Source organism: Fusarium falciforme, chromosome 4 (assembly GCF_026873545.1).
Source record: "Fusarium falciforme chromosome 4, complete sequence".
In the NCBI taxonomy this organism is placed as follows: domain Eukaryota; kingdom Fungi; phylum Ascomycota; class Sordariomycetes; order Hypocreales; family Nectriaceae; genus Fusarium; species Fusarium falciforme.
The window spans coordinates 1,227,488-1,247,475 of record NC_070547.1 but is presented as its reverse complement, the minus strand read 5'-3'; the positions used below and the strand labels follow the sequence as shown (position 1 = coordinate 1,247,475).

Here is a 19,988-nt window from a genome sequence, read left to right as displayed (position 1 = left end):
TTCCGGATAGCTAGGCAGGGTCCAGGTCCATCCAAGCCAAGCATTTAAGCCCCAAACTACATGTGACGTCGCCGTTCGTGGAGGGTGTCTCCGGGGAAGCAAGCCGGGGGGGTGGTGACCAGGGCCAACAGCCTACAGATCAAGAGACAGGAGGAGGGCTTGCATGCAAGTGGCAATGGGAAATGAAAAGACAAAAAGGAGGCTGTGAAAGGTCTAGCTCGATGGTGGCAACTGACAGAATGCAAGACGCTGGAATCAGGCAATTTTGTCAAGGTCACATGTTTTTTTTTTCTTCTCTCTTATGTATGCGAAACGAAAAACCCGGGGACCGGAGCTTGGTGAGGCCAGCGACCGGGCCGTGACTCGCACACCGGCACATATATTCCATCATTCTCCGTCCTTTCTTCTCCCGTTGATCCTCTTTTTCTCGTTTCTGGACATTGAATCCCGGGATATATTGAGGACCGGCACATTGGTATCTACACGCTTTTGTCCCGTCAGCTGCAGACGCATTACTCCAATCATGCAGGGTCGAAATATGACGGCTCATGACCGGCATCCTTCGGCGTCAAAGGCAAAGCCGCAGCCAAGAGTCAACAAAAGCCCGAGAAGAGCGACAAGAGCGTATGTATATCAGATCTACATCTCCTCAATCCATTCAAAACTCACATATTTAGATGCGACGACTGCCGCCGTCTTAAAGAAAAATGCATCGGCACCGTCCCCTGCGACAGATGCAAGAAATCAGGCCGCTCATGTCAGTTCAGCAATAGCTTCAGGAGAACTCGCGTTTCTCGTGCGGCATCTACGAGCAAGACTTGCCCTGGAAACCGTGCTGCCGCCGCTGCCGATTCATCTGCCTTTTTCGAGATTGAGAGGATCCAGGCCCTTGAGCAGATTGCCCGGTACTATACGAGTTTGGAGCAGTGCAGCTTGGAGAATTTGAAGGAGGTTATTGGGAACTTTGCCCAGGATGAAGGAGGGTTAGTAGATGTTGAGGTTGATGATGGGAGTAGTGATGGGAGGGAGGATGCTATGGATGCTCTGACTCCGGCTTCGAGCGGTAAGTGGTCATGATACGACTATACCATGGGAACATAAGCTCATATCATGCAAGTACATGCAGAATTCTCACATTCTGACTTTTCCCGTCGAGTACAGCAAAAAGTCAGGGATGAACTCGACGATCCCAACTACGAGGTACGTCTACCCAGCTCCACAAAGGAACAAATATCAACATCTCGATCATACAGTGTCCAAGCCCAGAAACCGCAGTAGAAGAATCAAATCCTTCTACCCACCTCCTATCCAGAGACGCCGTCGTCCTAGAAGCCGTCTCGCTCTTCCCGCCCGCCCACTCGGCCCTCATCCTGCTCAACGTGTTTTTTGAATTTGCTCAGACAAACTACTTTTACGTCGATGAAGAAACTCTACGGCAGAGGCTGGACCAGTTTTACTCTTCATCTGCACGGGTGGGTATAAACGACGCTCCCTGGGTGTGCACCGCTCTCATGGTGTTTGCCCTCGGGATGCAGTTTGCCCACCTGTATCAGCCATCGTCGAGGAGTTCTTGTGGGGGTCTCATGAGGGAGGCTTACAGCGTTTGTCAGACAATGGATGATGCGCTCGCGTTGACGTTTTACCGCAAGGCGTCCAACATGATTCCCGACATTCTTGCCATGGCTTCGCTCGAGAGCATACAGGCTTTTCTTCTTTTGGGCATCTATGTGCTGCCCGTGGATCCTGCTGGCTTGTCCTGCACATACTTCGGAATCGCTATTAAAGTTGCTACGCAGAGTAATATGCATCATAAGAGCGGCGATGAACTGTCCGCACGGGAGGCTGAGTTGAGGAAGAGAGTTTGGTGGACAGCATACACACTGGAAAGGTATGTCAAAGTTGTTAACCTACACTACAATGGGGACTGATATTCAACAGACGGATCTGCATTCTTCATGGAAAGCCAGTTTCGATCTCAAGGCTCGACATCGACGCCAACCTACCGACTGACTTGACGGAGCTGCAGCCCAAGGAGAGAGTCAACCCTTTTCAAAACAATCTTGCCATGTTGAAGTTGACGATTTTCATGGAGGATGCGCGAGACGGAATGTGAGTATCCCACTTGTGTAAGATGAGCATCCAGGGGCTAATCAACAGCAGACTGGCTTTGAAAAACAGCGACAAGACGCAACGAGTCAAGGCCTTCCAAAACATAATCAAGGTCAAGGAGAGACTGCAGAATTACTGGCACAGTCTCCCCGACGAAACCTACTGCCGCGACCTCACCTCTGGAAGTCCCCTATTCCGGTCCAACATCCACCTCGCCCTCTCTTACCACCTCGTCCACATCTCCATCGGTCGGTCCTTCATCTTTGATGAGTCGAATATCAAAACAAAGGACGCAGAGTGGCTTGGGTTGCGCAAGGAGCTGGTTGATGACTGTGTTGCTAGTGCTGTTGCTGTCATTGACCTTTGCCAGATTCTTCAGGACAGGGGAAGTCTTTCCAAGTCGTCATACACAGAGTTTAGCTCATGCTGCGCTGCTGTCCTGGCCCTGGTAGCCAAGGCCGTGTCCGACAAGAGCGGCCAGCTACAGGACGCCAGCAAGAGGGGAATGGAACTCCTGAGAAACATGTCCACGGGAGTCTTTTCAACAAGCTGCGAGAAGCGCGCCGTCGAAGGTCTCGAGGCAGCGTTTAACAGGTTGAATCACAAAGAGGACGAGCCCGCCAAGTGTGACGAGGCTGGATACATGCAGTTTCGGAACTGGGTCGCCATGCAGCAGATTCTTCCCGGAGAAGCACTTCAACTGCCGAAGCAGGATAATCCCATGATGAATCTGTTCGGAGCGTCGTCGGCTGGTAGTCAATACTCAGCCAAGACGAATGGCTGTGCGCTGCCTGGATATGCAGAGTTGAGTTCTCTGCCGGATCTTGGGGAGTGGTTTGATCATGGGTTTGGACAGGGCGTTTGAAGGAAAGGGGGTTTGTTCTTATATGGGCTTCACGACACTTATCACGACATATATATGATGGCAGGCGCGTTCTTATTTTCGGGGAGTTATCTATTATTTAGGGTATCTTTATCCTAATTTCTATTGTTTAGATTATCCTCTTCCTTACCTCCTGGGTAGACTGTGAATCAGTGTCACTGCAGCCCCTCCCCTTAAGCTTCGCGCTCCTCTTCTTCTCTCTCTTTCATCTTCTCTCGTTCTCATCTTCTCTCCTTTTCATCCTCTCCACCTTTCATTGGCCCAGCCCAGCCCAACCCAGGCGAGGCCAGCCCTCAAGATGTTGACGAAATTGTCACCAGAAGTTCTCCATCTGGTGGCTCGGCAGGTAGGAGTCCCAAAAAACACGTCTGTGAATACAATGTCTAATCACAGTCTACAGCTGCCCGGGGCTGACCTCAAGTCGTTGTCGTTGGTTTCCCACGACATCCGCAGGGCAGTCATCCGGTCTCTATGGAGTCCGATCACCATCCACTCGTCAAACGAGACCAAGCTCTACGATATCATCACCGAGGGGTTCCTAGACCCATGCATCCCCCATGCAACCCAGCTTCGCTTCGCCGCGCCCTTTCAGATCGGCCATTACTTCCGGTGTCCAGATCGCATCGGCGAAAATACGGAAGAGAACGATTTTGACAACGGTAACGAAGAACAAGAAGACGACTCTGCCGGCGAAACGCAAGGGCATGAGATGACGGGACCACTTGCCTTCGAACGTCTCAGCCAACGGGCAAGTTCCTTCATGGGCAAGTTTAAACAGGACAGCCTGCGAAGTTTTAGGTGAGGCCTCATACACCGACTTTATACCGCGAATCCTTTAGACAACTAGCTGACTATAAAACTAGTTGGGGCATGGGATGCTGTGTCCCTGAAACGATCCTTGGGGAAAATGGACTTCTCCCACGCATGCACCCGTCTCTCAAGTCTCTCAGGATTATCACCGACCCTACCTGCGATTTCCATCAACCAGACCTTTCCCCTTTCGAAACCTCAAGAGTATCTGCTGGAAAGGGCCACACAACAACAGCCATCGCCTATTGGAGACCGTCATCAAGAACAACGCCAATCATCTTAGCAGCCTGGAGCTGGACTTGCCGGGCTGGTGGAAGAAGACACCCCCTTCACCCGTCTACGTTGAAGCACCAGCAGGTGATGACAACTCAGGCTACTTTGGCAACACTCTGAAGCTGCATGAGCACACCACCCAGCCAGTATTTCAAAATCTCACCACACTTGCGCTCGTGCATGCACCTCTCGGGCCAGCTATGGTGGACATGATCGACTTTGAAGTCCTCCGATCACTGACTCTCAGACTGTGTCTGGGCTGGGGAGCTTTCACCCAACGCATCGTGAAGATGCGATTCCCGATAAAGTTGAAGGCACTCGAGCTGCACCATGACGACTCCGCCTCATTTAAACATACACGGATTGAAGTGGACGAGCAGAATCCCAATGTCTCCCGCATCATACACGAACCTAAACCTGGGCAATCTGAAGTGGAAGAGTTCATTGATGTTTGTGAAGGGCTTGAGGAGCTTTTTCTGAATCTCCCGAAGCCGGATCACGCCCGGTCACTCTGGAAACACATTGCTCGTCATGAAGCATCGCTAAAACGCCTTGTGGTTCACCACAGGACACGCTATTGCAACCAATCGGCTGAGTACTGGAGGAAGGTTGACTTGCCGAGTCTAGGGCTGACCGAGCACGGGAATGAGAACAGACCTTATCACCCACCCTCACAAAACCCCCTTGGGGAGCTCAAGCTCGAGTGTATCAGCTTGTGTTGTTTTCCAGAGCTAGCAGTAAGAGAAATCCAGCACTTCAGTGAACCAAACACTAATATGTTTTATAGAAATTTATGCTGGAAAGTTCGTTGAGCCTCCCTGCACTGGGTCTTCCTTCGTTGAGTCTCTCTTCGTTGAAACTCATCCACATCCGACAGACAGGCACCGACCTCCAGGTATTCGGCAGCATGGCTGTTGACCTTGGCTTTCGCCTCGACACGTACGAAGCGAACAACCGGGGCGAAGACTATGAGTATGACTTTGACATTCCCAATTTCAAAGACTTTACCAGGATCGAGGAGCCGGAACCTCAGACTCTCGATCCGAGAGAGATGCAGGATACATTTCGGTGGCTTGGGGAGTGGGCATTTGGACCAGGGGGGCCTCCTATGCTCGAGGTGGTTGCATACGGAGACTTTGCTCATGAGGGTCGAGCCAATCCAGAGAATCTTTTCCTCTGCTCCGGTCCAGGAGGGTTTCGAGTAGTACCCAGAGACGGCTACGAGTGGATGAGCATAGTCGACAAGTACCGCAATGTTCTGGAGACTTGTCCAACCAAGCCACTGCTCACATGGGCTCATGAGTCGTTGTTTGATGAGTGATGATGGGGTAGGTTTCGAGTTGGTTTCTTGCTCAGAAGACCTACGCCCTGACAACTAACAGGCAGTTGTCATCAGCGGTTCCATCACAGAGATCTACAAGAGATCTGCATGCAGCAGCTCGAGGAGAGCAATTCTTATGGGTGTCGTGACCCCCGCTTGTGCCGGTGTCATTGGCAGGGCGTCGGAGGTGAAGGACCGGCACAAAATCACCGGCAACGCTAGTTGACCGGCATCGTCAACGCGGGAAAGGGGATTTGGACTTTATCTCAAGATATATTTGCTGAATAAATTGCTGAAATTGGAATCAATTCAACGTTTTGACTTGCAGTGCTTCCGGGACTGACAATGGAACCCCAACAAGCTGATCACCTCCCAAGTCTCAGGCCCCTTGGTGAGCAACTCACAGCCTTGCAGCACATGGTACCATCATCTAACATGAATCTGGGATTTAGGGCTTGCAGAACAGTACTCGACTGCGCGTAGCCATCTTGGCATTTATGTCAACGTCTGCGTGACGGCAACTTATTCCAACCGCCATGGGCAAAACCTGCCAGATGCGCTCTATCGCGGTGTGGCTGCTGTCATGGCGAAGCATCCCATCCTGTCTGCGGTACCTGTAGACACGGTGACTACACCACGATTCATCCGTTTGCCTCTTCTCAATCTCAAGGAAGTTGTCACTTTCATTGAGAAGCCGGGGTACACACCTGGAGCAACTTCAGATCCTACCCTGGACGAATTGGTCCAAAGCCAGCATAACCTCTCTTTCAAGCATGACAACTCGTTGGTTCCTTTCTGGAGGATCACCGTTCTCGGAAATCACAGGGATTCTTCGTGGTTCTCTCTGTGTCTCTGTTTTCATCATTCGCTGCTGGATACGCAGAGCGCAGTCATCATCCACCAAGACCTGGAGTTCTCTCTGGCCACCAATGACAAGGGTGCTGCGATGGAGATGGTAGAAGGATCTCGGCATACATTGCTTCCTCCTCTAGAGTCAATGGCTGACCTTCCAACTTCCCCTGACTATGTCCGTGGCCAGCAAAGCCTCGGCGAGCCACCCCAGAATTGGTGGAGCGGAAAGCCGCAAACTCTTCCCGTTCAGACGAGATTCTCTTCTGTTTGGATCCCCTCAGCTTCATTTACTTCTCTGCGGCAAAAATGCAAGGAGCAAGGCGTCACATTGACAGCGGCCCTCATGTCGCTGATCGCCGGGGCCTTCTTCCGCGTCCTCCCCTCGGAATACAGCGTTGTCCAAGGAGACTGCGCCGTCTCTCTACGGCGCTTTTTGCCAGATTATATAGACCAACGCTCGGCGGGATGCTACGTCGGGTCCCTGAGCGAGGTCTATAACAGAGAATCCCAGTCTATATGGAGGGACGCCAAGCGCACAAAGAAGACAATCAACGAAACCCTGCAATTAAGAGGCGCCGACATGCCGGTGGGATACCTCAAGCATGTACCGGACATTGTTGGGTGGCTGACTGGCAAGATCGGGAAGAGAAGGTGGGCTGCGTGGGAGTTGAGCAACGTTGGGGGGTTTGACGATGCGCCTGGCTTGAAGAGTGAGGATCGTCAGATTCAGAGCGTCATGTTTAGTCAAAGTGCGAGTGCCTGCTCGGGAGCTATCAAGGTCAGCGCGGCGTCGGGGAGGGATGGTAGACTCGGCCTGGGTTTTACGTGGCAGGAGGGTGTTGTAGGTGACGAAGTGGTGAAGGAGCTGATTCAGAGCCTGGTTGATCTAATTCAGGAGATTACTTCTTAACTCTACAAGCTATAGTCAGAAAATTGATAAGATGGCCAGTAGACTGCCAAGTGTCAAGCAAACGAAAAAAGGGAACTAAAGCGATAGAATGAACTTGGCCATGGTATCATCGACGAGACCCAGATGTGAAGATTTCGATGAAAGGGGAGAGTGCGAGTGGATGAAATGACATCTGACAAGTTATATGAAGGAGAATATGACGACAACAGGCCGGGGCTACAAAGCGTTGGGGACTTACATATTAGCTAGGCACTCCTCCGTCATTCAAAGCAGCAGAGTTGTCGGGCCGGCCTCTCAAGTCTCGTTCACGCGCATCACCAAGGGCAGTATATAGTTAGTTAACATGTATGAATTGATCTCTTCTCCACTATTTACCAGCAAGCTCCTTGTCCAACGCATCCGCCATATCCCCAAGCGTATCAAACCTCCAGTTATACACAGGATTCTCTCGGTTACCCATCACGGCCCCAGGTCTCTCAATCCAGCTCGACTTGATGTCCATCTTCTTGGCCGGCTGGTGGTCGTGGAATTGGCTTTGCGCCGTCTGCAGGACCTGCGCCTTGGGGATGCCGAACTTGGCCTCGGCCTCGCGCAGCATGTACTCAAAGTTGCGCGGGTCGGGCTTGTAGCTACCCACGTCCTGCGCCGTGATGATCAGATCAAAGGGGACACCCTGCAACGGGCCTGAGTTGCTGCCTGAGAAGGACTCGCGGTCGACGTTGGAGAGCACTACGAGCTTGTAGTGCTTCCCGAGCCGTCGAAGCGCCTCGACCGTGTCCGGGAACGCGGGCCAGGTACCGATGGAGTTGCCAAAGGCCTTGTCCTGTTCGGCGCTGGGCTTGGGGAAGCCGAGACGCTCGGCGATCTGCGGGTGGATGGTGGTGAGAAGCTCCGAGTACTTCATGTCGGGCGTCTTCACCTGCTGGGCGCTCTCCAGCTCGTGGTGGATGGTGAGGAGGTGCTCTCGTGAAAAGGAGGCATTGTTGGCTTCGAGGAGGGGCTTGAGGCCATTGAGAACACCGGTCTCCCAGTCGATGAGGGTGCCATAGACATCAAAGGAGAGGAGGCGGGAGTCTGATAGACGGCTCATTGTGGTGACTTTGTGGGTCGACTGAAGTGTGCAATTAAGTGATAATGAGATGATTTGAGATGAAGTTGTGGTCTGACAAAAGCAACCTATGCAGATACAATATATACTGAGAGCACGCCCTGCAGTTGACAACAGTCCGGAGAGGAGAACCTCACGTGCAGAGTCCGGAGGTGAGACATTCCGGTGCCGGTCGACACGTCCGAATGGGGAAGCCGGCCGGCACGCGCCGAATGTGGGGTAACTGATGCCGGGATCAGGTACGGGGAGCCGGTTGGTGATGCCGGCAGCGTCAAATTCAACACCACCGGAACATGATCTGGATATTAGATTTTGATTCTGGTATCTTCCATGGTCTGGAGATACTCTGGGGGGTTGTGCTTGGAGCTGGTAGTGGACGACCGGAAAATAAGCTGGCTATTGTTTTGCACCCTCAGTATCGAGCCGGTTGTCTTCTGTCACTCTGCTTCAAGTCGTATCAATTTTCGGTATGGAAGCATTCATACACAAAGATTGAGTATCGAATACTATGACCATCAGTGAGTGTGTTGAGAGGAAAATGAAACAATCGTTGGGCTTCGGACACTTCCCTACGTCGAAGTGTAAAGGCGGAATACACCAACTTACATGCTTTATCAGTTTCCAAATGTCACTCCGACAGGACCGGAAATCTTCTTATCTATCCACATGACATTCTTGTCGCTCTGCCCTCACGTCCCAGCTGCCTCCATGGCTTCAAGATTTAGCAACTGGAGCGAGCAACAGCTAGATTCTTGGCACGATAGCGAACACCACTGTGTACGCGTTTGCGATTGGTATTCGCAATTGTGAGAAGCACTACCGCAGGCAGACCAAGGGGCCATTCGGTTCTCAATCGCGACGCGGTTTGGGGAGAAGCCTGGGAGACGCTGCAGCCCAACTCGACCGGGCGTTGTCAAGCCGACTGGTGAGCTCGAAAAGGGCTGAGTATTTATGAAGTTCTCAGGGGGTATCATTTCGTCTGTTGCTACCTCAGCGCGGAGGTCACTGCATTACCTGGTCGGCGCCAGCCCCCGAGAGTGGGAGTGTAGAGCGAGCCCCGTCCAGAAACCTCACCAGATCGAGATCTTATTGCGTAACTCCACAAGGGTGCTAAACTAGGAGATGCAAGTGTCGACGGCAGTTCAACTAGTAGAAAATACCGTAAATATCCGTTATCGTAATGTGACCTGAGGCAACTTTCAATTGCGAAATACTCTGGATGAAGGATGCATAAGGAGGGTGACAGTGCAGACCAGGAGCTGAGATGACCATCCCCTGCGAGGCTTACCATCTCCCACTAGGCACGAACAGACCTCAACTTGATCGCGTCAGCGCCCTCAACAAAAGACTACTCGCGCTCGGCATCGATAGCACTGCCGAGTAGTTAGTCCCCACGACCCTAGCACCGAGGGATCCGAGGACCGAGCCACAGACGCCGTTGCCGCCATCGAGCAGCCTCTTGTATCGAATAGGATCCCGGTCGAGTCGATCATCAGGTGATTTTTGGCGTCCGAGTACGAGTAACCCAGAAGAGGCCATCCACGATCTGCGAGGTCTCTGGACTTCTGCACCTCGACGCTGCCTCCTGACTTGATAAGCATAAAGAACTAGATATTGTCAGGGTTCCTATGACTCGTAGCAGCCTTAGCACCGTTACAAAGGTGCTGCAGGGCGGGAATCAGTCTCGTAAAGGTGGGTACAGAATTGGGAAGCTCCCTTGGGGCGGTAGCTTGGAAGCCAAGATGAAGAGCTCGGCCCTTTGGTGTTGTATCGTAACCACGCCGTCTAGTCGGAACGGGCCTCGAGGCATTGGCGGCTCAGTCAGATCCATCTGTGGCCAAAGCAACATGTCTGTGATACATCATCCATCGAGATCCATTGCTTGTCAGTTGTGACATTCGGTGCCCGTCAAACTGGCTGACCGGGTCCGGATTTACGGATAAGTGACGCTGGGGGATCTTCAAGCAGCGTCTCATCGAAGGCAGTGAGTGCATGGATTAGCTTGGAATTGCAAGGTGGTGTTGGGATGTGAAGGAGGAGTGTCACCGTTGAGATCCAGTGAACAAAGCTCTGCTGATCGACAAATCGGCTTATGCCCATTTCAAGGGCGTAGAACCAATCTGTCGCTTGTGGGCTTGGTTATCAAATCACAAAACCTTTGCCGTTTGCTCAACAGCTCGGTGGTTGGGGAGCAATTTTCAATGCCAAGGGCTGAGGCATGACCGGCAAGTACTAGCACCTAGAAGCATTGCCTTGCCCACTGATAACCGCCAATCCTTCTACTGGAACCAGTTGCTTCTTGTTGTTGCCTCTAGTTGATGATTATCACGAGGCGCACGAGTTTGGCGGGTGAGAAATGCGTCGTCTCGATATTGAAGCAAAATATCGATAGTGCCCTCCCTCAGCCAGTGGCCTGCAAGCGGGCGGTCACACTCTGGACCAGCCTGTCAGCGGCCTGACTCCGCGCCACTGGCCCTCGGCAGGGAATACTGTGCCGTTGAGATTGCTTGACTCATGCGACTGAGCACCACAAGAGCAGCAGGGTTCAGAGAGAAGTCATGACAGAGCCAGGATCTTCACAGAAACGCCAGAGCTGCATCCACTGGCGTCAAATCCTGGCCCAGAACAGTTGAGCAACGCGCAACTCGGAGAATATGCGGGGATGCTAATTTCCCTTCCGGCGGATCCTGTGGAGACCAGAGAGGCGCTCGAAACGAGGGCGGCGATCATCAGGCACAAATGTTTCTAAAATAGTGCGCCTTCTGGCTGTCCATGTCCGTGGGAGGCATGTTGGCGGAAGATGCCGTGGATGGAGGCTTACAAACCTTCCAAGACCGCGTTTCTGGAGTGCAGATGGGGATCGCGGGCGCGGGAATGCCAGGGGCAACAAGCAGTTGGACGCATGTCTTGAACTGAGACGCCAGACTGCCTGGGGAGACAGACACGCTTTGAACATGGACGCACGCCACCGCCCCAGCTATGTGCTTGCGAGTGCATGCGAGCGTGACGGAAACCAGGCATTTGTATGGCTGGCCCGGCTGTTATTGGTTTGCAAAGTCCATCGTCCGGTGTTGAAGGAATGTGGGCTTGGGGTTTGTTGGTCCGAGGTAGATAGGACATGGGGAAAGCTTGTGCCCTCAGCCCTGGCCCACAGATGGGGAGCAGAGGGGAAGCCTGGAAAGCTGTCATAGGGTCGGCAGACGGACCTGGAGAGCCCTGAAAAGTTCAGAGGGTCGACAAATGTCTAAGACTGAGAAACGGAACAGAGCGGATCGATGGTGTGAAACCTTCAACGGCGACGAGGCGTCGACGACCGAGACAGTCAAACCCCTGGATATCTCAACTCAGTTAGCCGCAATTACCAAAACAAGCAGCCATCAGGCGACTTTGGTAGACCCTAACAAAGAGGCGTCGCGTACTAGGCCAGATGGATGCTCGCCCGGATGCTGGGTTCGGGATGTCCTCACGTCAAGGAGGGAACAAAGGAAGCCCCCGGTCCACCATCCGAGAGACCCCGGAAAGCGGGCCAGCCCTATCGACCCCGAGTTATTCGTCTGGTGCCTTTTGTTTCCTGTCAGGTCTGCCTGGCTACCAGGTTCAGGGACGACTGCCGGACAATCAATCAATCCTTTTTGTCGATGCAGTATGTACCGTATCGTACACACCGTGGTCATGCGGATTCGGGACCGCAGCCGCGAAAGGCACGTTCCCCGGAGACTCTCTCGTCCCTTGTTCCTTGGAGGATGGGGATAAGGGTCGCAGAATAGAGAAGTCTGGCCGAGGGAAGCGCCTCGCACTGTGTCGATACAGTGGTCTATCGGTGTTTGGAAAAGGTAGGAGACCTGGTCGGCCAAGCTAATGCAAAGGAAGCTTAATAGAGGAGTCCCGTGACCTGGAGCATGATACCCATCTGTATCTTGGGAAGGTGCGTATCATCAGTCGGAAGCCATAGAGACCGAGTTATGAATTGTGCAAAAAAGCAACGATCTTTTGTGAGGCTGCCGTACTTCCTATTTGGGACTCTAGGTCGACAGGGAGGTCAACTAGTGTAGTTGTCTCTTACGACTAACTTTCTCCTACCAACAACACTTAACTTCTATAGCAACTGCAGATGCCAATGCGAGCAATCACTTGCATCTCGTCCGAGCTGTTTTAGCCTCATGTTTCAAGGCGTCGTCACCCGGCATGCAGCCGAGCCGACCGTCTTCGGCCGGCAGTCTCTCGCCTCCTTTCAAGCCCGTCCATCCATCGACTCCATCATCCCCAGAGCTCGAGCTTCTGTCGTCTATCCTTGTCATGGATCCAAGCAATCCCGGCGGCCCATCAGCGGCCCATGCGCCTGGCCATACCTACATCAGCCGAGCCAAGGTCTCATCGCCGAGGCTGCGACGACTCAGGCACAACCTAAACACGGTGCACTAGACCCTTGGCATACCGTGTCGAGACCGGGACAGGTCCTCCTCGGAACTAGCAGCTGGACGGACATAGGTTCCAAGCTTCCCTCCACCAGGGGCCCCCCCGGGCACCCAAAACGGTCTGCCAGGCCTGTAACGCCCCTGCAAGCCCGCCCAAGCCCCAGCCTCCTGAATGGAGCCCAGGCCAGGCCAGGATGGGCAAGACGAGACACCTTCGACAGTGGACGCCTCGTGGCTTGCTCGCTGCATCACGACGACGGGGACGGTTTCCCACGTCCCGCTTCCCGTTCTCTCGCTTCAAACACGAACCAACTCTCTGCTTCATCTGCTACGCACCAAGACCTACATCTCTTACTTCTCGCCGTTTCCCCCTCTGCCGAAGAGTTGGTTCATCCTGAAAACCGCTGGGATCCATCCATCCATCCATCGTCGACCGTTGAGAGCGGGGCCTCACCGAGCTGCATCGCATCGCATATCCTTCGCCTCGCCTAGCATCCTTCAAGACGTGACAAGAAGGAAAAAGCAATTCTTGTTCCTCTTGGGCACTCGCTCTCGGCATTCGCTCGCACACCACACGGCACAGCACGACACAGAGAGGCACACGACGACTGCCATTGACGGATCAGCAAACTCAACTTTCACAAGCTTGGCCTGTCTCATCACTGTCATCACCTCCGCCCCCTTGTCCTCCCCTCCTCTCCCACTCTAGGTTCCACGACGAACCCGCTGTCGTCTGTCTAAGGCGAAGCAAACATATCCATCATCGTCACTCCTCTTGTGTTAAAGTGCCTGGACATCTCTGCTTCCCATCTTCCCCTTCCTCTTGTCTACTTTCGTTATCGGGGCTACTCTCCTACTTATATACTGAAACAACTCCTTGATACCATCGCAACAAACTCCCATCTGGGCTTCTGAAGCCACTTGCGAGTCAGCGCTTGTGTCAAGTTGTTATCCTTCGTCTCTGACAGCCGAAGCTCCCGCTCATTTTCGAGACTGACTCGACTTCTACCTCAGCCTCTTTGGCGCTGACGACGACGACGATCAGTCGGCTCGTGTTGCAACTGTCGGCCTCCATCGCAGTATCAATCAATCTCGCTACTTGAACCAACTCACGGCTGGCCGTCTTTCCTGTTAAGGACCTCGCTCTCTCTGACCCCGTATGCAACCTCGCGTCTTCGTACGCCCATCCCCGTGGTTCTCGTCTACTCTGTCCTCCCAGGAGGCCGTTGGACAGCCAGTCCGTTCACAGTAACCGACTTCGATCCCGCCCCTTCTCTGTCGCCAGCTTTGCATCTTTCAGCAACTCTGCCAACTGTGCCGTGATCTCTTGTTGGGCCGCGCCTCGGTCCTCATCACCATCTCTCGCCATGGTTTATTGCGGCAAGCCCTCGAGGGGCTGCCAGATGTGCAGGGCCCGTAGAATCAAGGTATGTTTAGTCCTTGCCGCTCCTCAGCAGACAATGTTTGCTTGACTCAACCCTCGCCATCCTCCTGGAGGCGCCTCTGATGCACCGACTCACGCCCCACAGTGCGATGAGACGAAACCGACCTGCAACCAATGCGCCAAATCGAGGAGACAATGCCCGGGCTACAAAGATGAGTTCGACCTCGTCTTCCGCAACGAGACCCAAGCCACCGAGAGGCGGGCTCGAAAGGCCAACAAGAAGGCCATGACTCAGAAGCAGGGCAAGGCCACCAGTTCTCGGGATGCCCCCAAAACCTCGACCACCACCAAGCCGAGTCCTGACCAGTCCATCATAACCACACTTCAGCTCCCCGTGGACCAGCAGGCTACGTGTCACTTCTTGTCCAACTTTGTTCTTCTCCCCTCCCACGACAGCACCCGAGGATGGATGGAGTTTGTCGTTCCGCTACTCAAGGCTGAGAAGCCCGCTCCTCATTTCAAGCTAGCATTTGACGCCTGCGCCGTCGCCTCTCTCGGAAACCGCGTAGGACCTGGGAGCAATTTCGAGAGCGAAGCTCTCGGTCATTACACCAAAGCCCTCGCCGCCACATTCACCGCTCTGAAAGACCCCGAGGCTCGCAAGGAGGATTCCACCCTGGCCGCCGTTCTCTTGCTAGGGCTGTTTGAGAATATTACCGCGAAGCAGTTGGGCATGCTGGCATGGGGCTCTCACATCGAAGGAGCCATTCAGCTGGTCAAGGCCAGAGACAAGAAGCAGTCCCGAACCAAGACAGGGTTGGCACTTTTTGTAGCCACAAGGACGCAAATGGTAACTTGGATGCTTATCGCCCCCTCTTTGAAAGGTTGCTAACCAGCCCCTTAGATTATCCACACATTGAGCACAGGCAAGGCTCCTATCATGGGCGTCGAGTGGTGGATCACAGACGGCATCAAGAACCGATACGGAGCCGAGTGCCAGCGACTCAACATTCGGACAGCAGAGCTCAGGGCCGAGGTCAACCGCTTGATGACAACCCTGTCTCGGAGCCCCGAGAACGTGGAGCTGCTACTAGACATGATCCGGCGCTGCCAGACTCTGGATCAGCACCATGTCAACTGGATCAACGAACTTCCCGAGTACTTCAGATTCAAGGCTGTTGCTTGGGAGGATCATGTCCCTAACGGCAACTATGCCCTGGCAGAGGTGTTCCCGGGGCGAGTGGACGCGTACCAAGACCTGTGGGTCGTCAGCGTTTGGAATCTTATGCGATGCTCCCGGATCATCCTGGCATCGCTGATCGTGCGCTGTGCCGCGTGGGTATGCTCGCCCGTGGATTATCGAACGACGCCCGAGTACGCGACAGCGGCCAGGGCATGTGTCGACATGATCACGGATATCATCGCTTCGGTCCCCTACCAGCTCGGTTGGTTCTCCAAGCGCAAGGAGCTCCTCGAGCGGGCCAACCTGTCTGCGTTTGGCTGCGGAGAGGAGGATGCCCTCAAGGGATTGCCCGGATACTTCCTTACATGGCCCCTGACATGCGTCCAGGGTCAGGACTACACGACTGACGCTCAGAGGGCATGGGTCAAGGGTCGACTACAGTTCATTGGCAACCAGCTCGGGGTGAGATATGCCAACATTCTCAATCAGGTAAGAGACCCTCGTCGATCCTTTTTAACCTCAGAACTTTGTTTTTTTTTCCTCTCCATATTTCTTCTTTCCGCCCTATCTTTGGCGTATTTTCTTTTTTGTCTTTACTTTTTTGTTTGAACTTCAGGGCTGACAAGTTCGGCAACTCCCTAGCTCAACCTCCGTGTCCCATCCATGCTCATCCGCCGGGATGGTCTAATGGCCAACCCCTACCCGATGGCGCACAACTTTGAGAAGCTGCTGTCGGCGAGGTCGGCCCCGCCCTCGGCTGGGTACTCGATGAACCCCATCCAGCAGCGGGAGGCGATGCACAAGGAGCAGGTGGAGCGGGAGAAGACAGAGCTCCTTACAAAGGCCATGGGGAGCTTGGATAAGCTCGATGAGACGGTGGCCGAGGGGTTCCTGCACCTGAAGAGTGGTGCAGCACTGAAGGGTGGTTCATCCGCACCGCGTCAACAGTAATCTGGGTTTTGCTGGCTCATCCCGGTCTTTGACAACAGTATTGTCTTGTCCAGGTCATGTTGGACCTCCCAGGTGCTGTTGCTGATTATTCACAATCTTGACAGTCATGTACAGTCATTGGCATCTAGTTTCAAGAGACGACTTTGAATGAAGCTTTGGGCTGGAGCGCGCAAGGACTTGGCGGGGAAAGTAAGGGAGTTTTCACACGGCATTCTAGCCATGTTGCGTTTAGGTATTGGCGTTCAAAAATGATCCCCCTTCTTCATACCGATTCGTCTTGCCCATTGATGTTGTGATACCCCATGACCGTTAGAGGCATGACGTAGGTAGCTCGAGACACTCGGCTGGAGTGTATAAATCGTGCACATGGATCGTCAAAATGGTCGTCAAATGAACTGTTGTCGATTCTCGGCCGGCCATGACTGTACATGTGAAAAAAGCATATTGAACAAAAAACCGCGGGACGAAGCCCAGCACCCGATGTGTCAAAAAGCATTTGCAGTTATTCCCAAACGACTCCACCGTTCGTCGTGTTAGTCCCGTGCTCGGATATCTGACAGATTAGATTGCCGGAACTGTTCCTTGACATCCATTGAATCCCCGTCGTTACTGTGTTGGACCGAGATGCCGTGATTTTCGTCTGGAATATTCGCATCGTCGGCGGAAATGGTATAAGTGGTATAAAACGATGGACCCTCACTTTTGCTTCTTACTGTTCATGGTGTCAGCCAAAAACTCAAAAAAGTAGACCACCCTCCGCATGCAGACAGGTCTCGGTCCCAGCAGCCCGGCTCGGCGCACCTCTGATCGTCCTTGGTGGTGCCCAGATTCCAGGCCTTGACGACCCAGCTCTGGGTGGCGTCGACGTAGTTCTCCGTCTTGATCTGCTTGACCCCGACCTTGACGCCGTCCTTTGTGAAGACGACGTTCTTCTTGCCCATGCGCTCCGACGCAGCGTCCTGCATCTTGGCGACGCTGATATAGACCTGGTAGCCGACCCAACCGCCGACGCCCAGGAGGGCGAAGACAATAAGGAGGGGGAGGACCTGGCTGCGAAAGGGGGTCAGCGCGATCGCGATTGGGAAGAGAGTAGGACAGGGTGGCGTACCTGAGGGTTGAGGGTTGCTTGGCCATGTTTGCGAATTCTTTGGGTAGAGAGTGTAGCTTTCTTTTTTTTTCGCGCTTCGTGATCGTCGCGAAGTCCAAGCTTCGTCAAAGAGAGAAATCGAAACCGTGTGATTAAAAGTCGTCGAGAGGGAGGAGGAGAAGAGTAGTCGTCGCAGCGATCAACGCGGTGGAGAGACGAGGTTTATTGTTTGCAAGAAGAAAAGAGGCCGCCGAAAGGGGTCGCGCAGAAGATGGGGGGGGAAGGAAAGAAAAAAGAGGGCTTGAGGGGAGGGGAGCTGAAGGGGAAGGGAAGGGATGGAGAAGCATGTGGTAGTTGTACTGCCCTGCCCTGCGCGTACCTTCCCTTGGCCGTTCGTGATGAAAAAAGGGTCCAGTTCCGGCCAAGTCCTGCAGAGGACAAGGGGCGGCTCCAACTCCTCCCCTCCATCAGCTCGGGGGGGCTACCCACCTGTAACCTTAGTGGGCGATGCGCTAGAACGTAGGGGGTTAATGGCCCTGTTGATGTTACGATCCGTCGAATGGAACCTTGGAATTTGAGATGATTGACAGAATACTCGAGGACTGGGAGAAGCCATGATGGGGTTGAAAATATGTGAATAAGTGATGGAATTGAGCCCGTTCAAAGACAAGACATGATTCTTAATCACAATGTGAAGCTCCACGTTCAGTGACTTCATGTCACCATTGATGCTCATAAAACCACCTGCAGATTCAATGCGAAACCGCGGTGGAAGGTGTTTCCTTCAGCCCTCCTGGATGGATTTGCCGGCTAAGCCACTCGGCCCGCAGCGACGGGTGCCGTGCGATCCATCCATGGGGGGGCTGTGCCTCGCCTAGAAGATGGGATGAGATGGAAATTTGTCTGGACGGATCCGAAAATGGATGTCTTGTCTTGCTCCCCTCTCTCTAGCTTGTCGTCCAACCTCGTGGCACCCTAGGGGAGAAGCATCACGGGGAAGCCTTTAGAGACACGGCCTCGACTTTTGTTTTGGTGGCTGTTGACTCTTTCAGCCAAAGTTTCACCATGGCCGAGATCTCGAACACTCGCTGTCCGCTTTGGTTGGTGTACAGGTGGCTGTGCTGTACTGTGGTGCGCTTGTGCAGCTTGCATGTTCTGCAGCCGTCGATCATGGACCTCGAGTGTTTAGCTTATGCCTGTCATGTTCAACAGGGATGCTTTTCAATTGGACACATGACATATTGAACTCGGGTAGAAAGGAGACAAGGTTCGTTTCCAAACCCAACACAGCTCAGCTTGAGCTGAGGCAGTGCTGAGTAGATAGGCTCTATGCCGTCTGGGTATCAACTCCGAATACTGTGAGCTGAGTCTAGCACCACCAATGAGATTGTCCTTTTCACCATGGCATGTCTAGACGCAGGACGTTTCGCTGCGATCCAATATAGTTTTGTGAATGACCTCGTATGGATGTCTCTGAGAAATCTCGATTCGGGACCCCCTAACCTGCTTCGCTTTTTGTTGAGAGCCTTCCTCGATAAAGTGTCGTCCGCATGAGACGCGTGATCACTCTTCTACAGCAGGACGAAAGGCTATATTCATTTCCCGAATCGGATTGCGCATTTATTTGAGGCTCTTCCCCTTCCCGATTAATGTGCTGTCTCTACTGTATTGCTCCAATCTTCAGAATGAGCCGTCATACCTCTACCAATCCACTCGTACATCTACATCTCCAATCTGCCCAGGTATGAAGAGTCTATCCAATCCATGGTTCGATCGATCATTTATTCTTTGAAGATTGGCCATTATCACAGAACTCTTGACGAAATCTACGCTCCAACCAGGAACAAGACATCAGATGGGCATCCCTACCGCACTGCTCGGCAGGCTGCGAACACTTAAGAGAAGGCTCTCTAAAGTTGAAAAGAGGCAGTGGAGTCTTTTCGATCTCTCAGACGATGCGCTCCTTAGGATCTACAATTTCCTTGGACCGGTGGATCGCGTATCCTTTGCACTTTCGTCCCGCCGTCTATATACGGCTGTGTCAAAGCCAGGGGACAAATTCATGGTGTACGGAGACGATCGGCTCGAAACCTTGCAGCGCTTTGAACGAGAAGGCGTCTACCCCTTGAGTATCCTCTGCGCGCTGTGTGAGGGCTTCCACCGCCCCCGGCTGACCAACGAGTGGGATGCAGAAGAGGCAACCTGGGCTTGTGTTCGGTCTGGAGACGATCAGGTGTATGGACAGACTACCTGCAATCTGTTCCCGACCTATGTGCACTTTGACCTTATCGCCGCCATCACTCGCAGCTGGCAGCACAATCTAGGGTCTTACAGCCCACAGCTCCTCGAGTCCACTACCCACTCTACAGACCCGGCGGCCGCAAACGCTCAGATCACCTGCAACATACATCCAAAAGTCATCGACGGCCGCTTGATTGTCAAGATTGAAAAGATCCTCTCCACAGGATATCGGCTGACCGGTGCACTCAATGGTCTCCCTAACCTCATCTGGCTGCTGACGATAGACGAGGGCCTGGCTGGCTGCTGTCCTCACATCTGATGGACCAATCTTCATCCATTCGTGTTTAAGCCAGACATTGGAGATCGCGCAGAGATACAGAAGTTCGCCTGCTTGTGGAAACACCCAGGAGAGTGTTGGGCAAACCAGAAATTACATCCCCAGCCTGCCAGGTGCCTGGGAG

At 53.3% G+C, this 19,988-nt stretch overlaps 6 protein-coding genes across 6 annotated transcripts; 4 read left to right on the top strand and 2 right to left on the bottom strand.

Annotated features, from left to right (window-relative positions):
- Positions 1–523: 523 nt before the first annotated feature.
- Positions 524–2,974, top strand: NCS54_00513900 (Zn(2)-C6 fungal-type domain-containing protein; the record flags this gene model as incomplete). The annotated part of the gene is made up of 6 exons (XM_053150654.1): positions 524–624; positions 678–1,063; positions 1,118–1,200; positions 1,254–1,888; positions 1,939–2,109; positions 2,161–2,974. The coding sequence occupies 6 exons, from the start codon at positions 524–526 to the stop codon at positions 2,972–2,974; spliced, it is 2,190 nt and encodes a 729-aa protein (XP_053006629.1).
- Positions 2,975–3,290: 316 nt separating this feature from the next.
- Positions 3,291–5,396, top strand: NCS54_00513800 (Hypothetical protein; the record flags this gene model as incomplete). The annotated part of the gene is made up of 4 exons (XM_053150653.1): positions 3,291–3,338; positions 3,393–3,790; positions 3,981–4,812; positions 4,863–5,396. 4 exons carry the CDS (start codon positions 3,291–3,293, stop codon positions 5,394–5,396), a joined length of 1,812 nt encoding a protein of 603 aa, XP_053006628.1.
- Positions 5,397–5,741: 345 nt separating this feature from the next.
- On the top strand, positions 5,742–7,158 carry NCS54_00513700 (Hypothetical protein; the record flags this gene model as incomplete). The annotated part of the gene is made up of 2 exons (XM_053150652.1): positions 5,742–5,787; positions 5,849–7,158. The coding sequence occupies 2 exons, from the start codon at positions 5,742–5,744 to the stop codon at positions 7,156–7,158; spliced, it is 1,356 nt and encodes a 451-aa protein (XP_053006627.1).
- A 367-nt stretch (positions 7,159–7,525) lies between these two features.
- NCS54_00513600 (Hypothetical protein) lies at positions 7,526–8,428 on the bottom strand (the record flags this gene model as incomplete). Its single annotated transcript, XM_053150651.1, has 1 exon — positions 7,526–8,428. The coding sequence occupies exon 1, from the start codon at positions 8,246–8,248 to the stop codon at positions 7,526–7,528; it is 723 nt and encodes a 240-aa protein (XP_053006626.1). The 5' UTR covers positions 8,249–8,428.
- A 5,620-nt stretch (positions 8,429–14,048) lies between these two features.
- Positions 14,049–16,199, top strand: NCS54_00513500 (Zn(2)-C6 fungal-type domain-containing protein; the record flags this gene model as incomplete). Its single annotated transcript, XM_053150650.1, has 4 exons — positions 14,049–14,108; positions 14,211–14,915; positions 14,970–15,737; positions 15,891–16,199. 4 exons carry the CDS (start codon positions 14,049–14,051, stop codon positions 16,197–16,199), a joined length of 1,842 nt encoding a protein of 613 aa, XP_053006625.1.
- Positions 16,200–16,895: 696 nt separating this feature from the next.
- Positions 16,896–17,333, bottom strand: NCS54_00513400 (Hypothetical protein; the record flags this gene model as incomplete). Its single annotated transcript, XM_053150649.1, has 3 exons — positions 16,896–16,911; positions 16,968–17,249; positions 17,308–17,333. The coding sequence occupies 3 exons, from the start codon at positions 17,331–17,333 to the stop codon at positions 16,896–16,898; spliced, it is 324 nt and encodes a 107-aa protein (XP_053006624.1).
- Positions 17,334–19,988: the final 2,655 nt, after the last annotated feature.